The 7,951-nt window shown below is 41.3% G+C and overlaps 1 protein-coding gene across 1 annotated transcript; it reads left to right on the top strand.

Annotated features, from left to right (window-relative positions):
- Positions 1-218: 218 nt before the first annotated feature.
- LOC135528011 (prostaglandin E synthase 3-like) lies at positions 219-7,253 on the top strand. The gene is made up of 8 exons (XM_064956764.1): positions 219-391; positions 4,204-4,317; positions 4,447-4,516; positions 4,636-4,734; positions 5,598-5,735; positions 5,865-5,921; positions 6,140-6,167; positions 6,342-7,253. Coding segments are annotated over exons 1-8 (528 nt in total). The 5' UTR covers positions 219-389; the 3' UTR covers positions 6,362-7,253.
- Positions 7,254-7,951: the final 698 nt, after the last annotated feature.

The raw sequence follows: 7,951 nt of genomic DNA, 5'->3' as shown, positions 1-7,951 counted from the left end.
TTGTCATTAGATTTGAGGAGTAATGGGGTTGAAGAGCCAGGATTAAATGAACTGCAGAAAACCTTTTCAGGGGATGTAGTATTTAATTATGTCATTCGTTTCCTTAGGGAGACGATATTATTTGGTAGGATTTAGACCTTCACTGTCTCTGGTCCACACTCCAGTCCAGTTGGTGGCGGTAATGCACCTTAAAGTTGGTTGCCAACCGAGAGATAAAATCCACAGAAAAAGAAGATACACAGTCCGCGACTCATAGAAACGGTGGCTTTGCAGTGTATGGATATAGCACATTTTTGTACAGCCCATTGAAACGAAATCCCCATAAGGACAGTATTGTAAATTAATTTTGTATCCCCAAGGAGAAAGCTATCACACATCTACAACAAGACATGTAAGTTTGATGAATTGCGAGCTTCTGTAAAATGTAGTCCGCAAGAGCACGCTATCGCCACTAGCTAGCTAACGTCGTTGGTTTCGTTAAGGTTATGGCAAGTTAGCTACCTAGCATACCAACATGCTTTTACGAAAGGCGGGAGGGACGCCTAGCGACGATGGGCCTTGTTAGGTATCTGTTGGCTACCAAGCTAGCTCATTTAAATGCAAGTCATTGAATATAATCATGCGAATGTCGGTCAGTTGATTTGCTAACTAACTAGCTAGTAACGTTAGAAAAGAAATGTAAACAAAAAAGCTAGTACTAGTAACTAACGGCAAGGATTGAACTAGCTACTAACGTTAACCAGATTTAGAATCTGTTAAACCAAACTGAATATAACGAGGTTTCTTTCTATGCTCACATTGTTCAGTCATGGGCTAAATTCCCCTGCTAGCTAAATAGACGCTAGTTATCTAACGTTAGTTAGCTAATGATGGAAGTTGGCTAGGTAGTAGTCAAGTGCACCGCATGGCATGTGGTGTGCATTCCATCCCCCCCTCCCCCCTGAGTTAACGTTAGCTTTAAAATATATTTGCTAGTTACCTAACACAACTGATTAATTAACTATTTATATTAGCATGTTGATCGATCCCCATGGTTGTTTCCCACATTTGAACTGAATCCAATCATGACATGTTAGAAACCTTAACACACTAGTTAGCGAAGTGCTCTGGTTATAAGTAACTTTAGTTTTATTCTAATGATGAATGACAGTTTAAATTAACAAAATGTTTACATACATACTATGCACATAGATAATGTCCAGTTAATCTCAACAAAATGAAAGGTTGGTCATCCTACTGCCGGCTGCTAACTGTAAGGAAGCCAAGAGAGATGGCTAACTCGCCAATGATACATAATGCTCATTAATGGATGTCCTAAAGTAGTGAAGTGCATTTAACATCAATTGTCAGTATGGTAAGATAAATGTGATTAATCTTAAGCAGTGAGGGCAAAAGTCGTCTCAAAGCTCTGGTTTAGCCCATGTCATTGACAGCCTACAATGCTTACTTTTGACTTTGAACAAGAATATGGAAGGAATGTGTAACTTTAGCTATCTAGATCACTATTTAGTCAGTCAGGCCTTAATCAAATCTTGATCATTTATTGGGGCTATTTTTCACTACAGCATCACATGAGAACACTAAAGCAGGAAGTAGCTAATTTCAAAAACATTAAATGTTTTTTTATCAGTTTGCACGTTTCAAGTTAATGTCTCTCTGACCTCAACAATGCAGTAATAAATAACAATATAATACTAAAAATAAAAGGGTAGAACAAAAACATGATAAAGTAATCAAGCATACTATAGACAGGGTCAGTTCCAGTACCATATTTATAATGTGCAGGGATATGGTTTTTATTAGCCTGTTATTTTATTTCACTTAGTCCAGCATGTTGGAGCTTGAAGCCTAAGATTGTTACTGTATCCTGTAATCGCGCCTGTACATTTGACTATTAAACACTTTGAATCTGAGGGGTAGATATGTATAGGGGTAGGTGAGTAGGCATCACAATGTATGATAAACAGAGTAGCAGCAGTGTATATGATTGTGTGTAGAGTCAGTATAAATGTGCATGATCAAATTATGGAGTGTGTTGGAGTGCCTAGTGTTTAGGGCCCTGTGAGTGTGCATAGAGAATAAAATACAAAGGTCAACTCAGTCTGTGTACCTATTTAGCAGTCTTGTCTTTTTTTACATTTTATTTAACTAGGCAAGTCAGTTAAGAACAACTCCTTATTTACAATGACGGCCTAGGAACAGTTGGTTAACCTCCTTGTTTGGTGGCAGAACAACAGATTTTTACATTGTCAGCTCAGGGTTTTGATCTAGCAACCTTTCGGTTACTGGCACAGCGTTCTAACCACTAGGCTAACTGCCGCCGCATGGGGATAGAAGCTGGTCAATAGCCTGTTGGTCAGACTTGATGCACCAGTACCGCTTGCTGTGCGGAAGAAGAGTGAAGTCTATGGCTTGGGATTTTAACTTTTTTTCCCCGGGCCTTTCACACCGCCTGATATACAGGTCCTGGATGTCAGGGAGCTCGGCCCCAGTGACGTAATGGGCTGTCCGCACCACCATCTGTAGTGCCATGTGATGGAGAGCAATGCTATTGCTGTTTGTAACATATTTTGTGCTGCTACCATGTTGTTGCTACCATACTGTGTTGTGTGTTGCTGCCTTGTCTTAAGTCTCTCTTTATGTAGTTTTGTTCTCTTGTTGTGATGTGTGTTTTGTCCTATTTATTTTTTAAATATATTTTTTTATCCCCCCGTCTCCACAGGAGGTCTTTTGCCTTTTGGTAGGTCGTCATTGTAAATAAGAATTTGTTCTTAACTGACTTGCCTAGTTAAATATAAAATGCCATACCAAGCAGTGATGCAGCCAGTCAAGATGCTCTCAATGGTACAGCTGTACAACTTTTTGAGGGTTCATGCCAAACCTTTTCAACCTCCTGGTGGGGAAGAGGTGCTGTCGCATCTTCACAAATGTGCATGTGTGTGGACCGTTGAGTTTTTCGTGATTTGGACACAAAAGAACTTGAATCTCTTGATCCGCTCCACTGCAGCCCTGTCGATGTAGAGTGGTGCGTGCTCTCCCCTTTCCTGTAGTCCACGATCAGCTCCTTGGTCATACTGCCGTAGAGGGAAGGAGGTTGTTGTTCCGGCCCCACATTGCCACGTCTCATCGTCGCCGGTGATCAACCCTACCACTGTCGTGCGGTTAACACACTTGATGCCGTTGGAGTTGTGTGGGGCCCCACAGGGAGTACAGAAGATGACTAAACGCACACCCCTGTGGGGCCCTCGTGTTGAGGGTTAATGTGGTGGAGGTGATGTTGCCTACCCTCACCACCTGGGGCCGCTCCACCAGGAAGTCCAGGATTCAGTTGCAGGGGGAGATGATCAATCCCAGGGTTCTGAGCTTGGAGGGGACAATGGTGTTAAATGCTGAGCTGTAGTCAATGAACAGCATTATCACATTGGTATTCCTCTTATCTAGGTGGGTGAGGGAAGTGTGGAGTGCAATTGAGGTTGTCATCTATGGATCTGTTGGGACGGTATGCAAATTGGAGTGAGTAGTGTTTCGGGGATGATGGAGTTGATGTGTACCATAACCAGCCTCTCAAAGCACCTTATGATTACAGATGAGTGCTACAGAGTGATAGTCATTGTGGCATGATGCCTTAGTGTTCTTGGGAACAAGAATGATAGTGGTCATCTTAAAACGTGGGGATTATACCCGCCAACTATTATGCGCATGCTCAGGAATACCATCGGGGCTTGTGGGTATTGATCTGATTAACGACTTTACGTATGTCGGCCTCTGAGCGCGAGATCACCCAATCTTTTGGGTCAGTGACGGCCCTCACACTCGGAAGGATGTCATGGTCAAAGCGTTCATAAAATCCATTGAGTTTGTCTGGTAGAGAGGTATCTGGGCAGATCACCGCTGGGTCTTTTGTAATTCGCAATGGTTTAGCCCCTGCCACATGCGGCGAGTGGCGGAGCCTGTGTAATATAATTCCACCTTATCCCTATATTGTCCTTTAGCTTGTTTAATGACTGCGGAGGTCATAGCGGGACTTCTTGAACTTGTTCCTGTTCTCAGCCGTAGACTCAGGGTTGTCTGCAGTAGCCCTATCCTCTAGTTTAGTGCCAACCCGTGTTAATCCAGGGCCCTTGATTGGGTAAGCGGCTAACCTTAACTGTGGGGACAACGTTGCAGATGTCATTCATTGAGTTTCTTCATCTGTCTTCCCAGGCATCCGGCGACTGCTAAGTGGTATGACAGGCGGGACTCCGTCTACATCGAGTTCTGCGTAGCGGACAGCAAGGATGTCAAGATCAATTTCGAGGAAGCAAAGTTTGTTTTCAGGTGAGTTATAACTTCTGTCAGTGGAGGTTTAAAGGATACGTTTGGCTAACTGCTCTAGGCATTTGATAATTCCTCTAATTCAGTTTGTCACATTTATGCTGAATTTCCTTTCACCCCTCCCTTTACCAGTTGTCTTGGAGGAACTGATCAAGTCAAACATGAGAACGAAGTAGACCTTTTCGAAGGCATTGATCAAAATGTGAGTAACTTCATTGCATTGTCTTCAGGACAAGATGCAGATTGCATCTGACAAGATATAACTAAGGGGACTTAGTTTTGCAGCATGAAAGTGTTCATGTATCTCTCTTGTACACACAGGAATCCATACACAAACGCACAGATCGGTCAGTGTTGTGCTGTTTAAGAAAAGCTGAACCTGGGAAAGCGTGGCCTAGGCTAACGAAAGAGAAGGCTAAGGTTAGTGATGGTGTATAATATTTTTTCCATAATATATACACTAAATGGCCAAAGTATCTTGACACCCTTTCAAATTAGGGAATTTGGCTATTTCAGCCACACCCGTTGCTGGCGGATGTATACAATTGAGAACACCGCCATCCGATCTCCGTAGAGAAACATTGGAAGTAGAATGGCCAGTGCTGAAGAGCTGTGACTTTCAACATGGCACCGTCATGGAATGCCACCTTTCCAGCAAGTCAGTTGTTCAAATGTCTTCCCTGCTAGAGCTGCCCCAGTCAACTTTAAGTGATATTTTTGGGAAGCGGAAATGTCAAGGAAGTTTTGGGCAACAAGCTCAGAGAACAGGACTGGCGAGTGCTGAAGCATGTAAAAGAATTCTGTCCTCAGTTGTAATACTCACTACAGAGTTCCAGGAGAACTGCTCCCTGACAGGGATGGAAACAAATTTGTGCACAAAATTTGAGAGTAATAAGCATATTGAGAATATTGAACATTTCATGAAGCTCCCAGCAGTTCTTGTGCTGATGTTGCTTTTCATTAAGGCCATTCTACTGCCAATGTTTTATGGAGATTGCATGGATGTGTGCTTGATTTCATACACCTGTCAGGAACGGGTGTGGCTGAAATAGCCAAATCCACTCATTTGAAGGGGTGTCCACATACTTTCGTATGTAGTTATATTAGTTATCTATATATTTAACTAATATCTATATAGTTAGTTTAAATGCACATTTTCTGTATTTGGTGCATAATTGATTTTGGAACACTGAACTCTAAATGCATGCAACGAGCCTGGAAGATGACATCCTCCAAACGAGCATCTGCAATGCCTTTTTGTCATGTAAGATATTCCTCAACAGTTAACTTGGCTCAGCGTCGACTTTAACAACTGGAAGGACTGGGAGGGCGACTCAGACGAGGAACTAGGCAACTTCGATAATTTCCCAGAGGGGGGAGACGGGGATATGGCATTCAACACACAAGAAGCGATGGCTAAAGTAAGGGCCCTAGGGCAAACTGAACTTGCACTTGAATGCTGTATGAAAGGTTGGGCAAAGATTGTACAAGTAATATATGCCAACATGGTGATATTTGTCTCCGGCTGTTCTGTGTGATTCTGATTGCAGATGATGAACAACATGGGAGGGGAAGACTGCCTACCTGATCTAGATGATGTTGATGATGTAAGAGCTTTTCTGTGGAGTTCCTTCTTTCCCTCAGTATCACTTGGCTTAATACAAAAACATGTCTCATTCTAGTCGTGTCCCTCTTGTGTATGGGTTTGCTAATGAATGATCAGTGTCTCTTCAGAATGTGTGCGACACAATATGCACTTGCAAAACCTTAATTGCAATGATCATATTCTGCTTTATTGCATGCTTTTTTTCTATTCCTCTTTTAGGACGAGTCTGCAGATAGTGACGATGAAAGTAAGCGAAATGTTTTCTGACCAGATACTGAGCTTTCGAATGAAATTTTATACCCCGACATCCCTTAACCCTGAAAATGTAATGATGCAAAATGTGCCATGAGAAGTGTATTGTTTTGGCCATGAGGCCATTTGTTTACTTTACATTATTTTTAACTGTTGGTTTTATTTTCAGAAATGCCTGATTTGGAATAAAAGGCCTCAAAATCCAGGAAGTCGGGATGGAAGGCAGGATGAATCATCAAGACTATCTTGAAATAGAAGGCAGTGGGTAAAAACACTGTACATGAGTCAGTAGCCATATTTAAATCCAGAGCTCTTTTCCAATCAGTCCACTGAAGGTTAATGTCTATATTGTTGTACGGAGCAGCAGTCTCCACTTCCATTTGCAGTGCTGCACTCTTGGCATATCCTGTTTTACTATTAATTGTTACAAGTAAGCAGTCATGATTTGTTCTGAAGTACTGTATAGTAATCATCCTCAACCTAGAAAACAATACATGTGAAGACATTTATGAGCAGTTGACTAATGTTATGAAGTGTAATTAAACGGACAAATGTTTTACACCCCCCGCCTCATGGATCTGTGTTTGAAGTTAGTTGATCAGGTTACAATTTCTGTTTGGTTCCCTCTTTTGAGCCGCCGCCTGTGGCATATAGATAGTGATCAGAGAAACAGTTCAAAGTTTCAGTACCGTAGCCTTTAAACTTACATGTTTCCCCTTTCCTCCTCATCTGTTAAATCGCTAAAACAGTCTTATCAATGTTCATAAGATTTGAATGTTCTGAAATTCTGTCTTAATGTTGTTCTCGGATATACATTTTATGTTACCAAGTTTTATTTTTTACTAATTCCATATTGATATTATCTAAAAGCAGATCACATGAAGGCAGAATGAAAGGAGGCTTGAAGCTCGGTTTGGCAAACATCTGGTTGTTGTTTTTTTTTACCTTCAAGAATCTTTCCATCTGTTTAGAGTTGTGGCAGAGTACATTACAATACTCCTGGGTCTTGTGTGGTGATGGGGGTTATGACATGGTAAACCTGTGTATTGACCAAATTAAACTTGCACTGTCAAGAAAATGAGGTAAATGTGTAGTTATTGGTGTGTATGTCAAACCTGTAATGTTATCACAGGCTTAAGCACTTCAAATGATGTTGAGTTACACTGGAAAATATATATTTTTGTCTACATCGTTCTAAGAAACTAAGACTCGTGTTTCCAATGGTGCAAGTGTTTGAAGACGGGCTATGCATGTTTCATGTCAAATAAGTTTTTGAAAAGACACTGCTTTCAGTGGTGTGACTTTTCATACATTGGAAATAGGAGGACATGGCTACTGTACTTAATTAATCACTGTTTACCAAAACAAATGACCAAGAATACTGCATAGAGGTGTTTCTCAACCATCAGACATCTGATCAGCTTCTTACTGTAGGTAAATATCCTAGAAATAATTCTGCTCCATGTTTGCTTTCAATTTCATTTAGATTTGGGTATGTAATTTTAGGAGAGAATTTTAAAAAGTGGGTGGATCCTTTATCACTCACCCACCCCTTCCCTAAAATGAATGCTCTGCGCCCCAGCACCAGAGGGGGTTGTACATACACCAGCGCTTGCGTGCGCGCTAGTTCCCTTTTATTTATAGGCTACATAACCTGGTCTAATCAACGTTTGAGTATATATTGTACCGTTGGTTATAAAAATAGGTTCTTTAAGTATGAAAAGTTAGAAATGTTCTTGTGAAATAGAGAGAATGACATCACTGACTGAGATGCAGATG

The sequence above is a fragment of the Oncorhynchus masou genome, chromosome 33 (assembly GCF_036934945.1).
Source record: "Oncorhynchus masou masou isolate Uvic2021 chromosome 33, UVic_Omas_1.1, whole genome shotgun sequence".
Taxonomy (NCBI): Eukaryota; Metazoa; Chordata; class Actinopteri; order Salmoniformes; family Salmonidae; genus Oncorhynchus; species Oncorhynchus masou.
The sequence above is the reverse complement of the archived record's forward strand: the minus strand, read 5'-3'. Positions and strand labels throughout refer to the sequence as shown.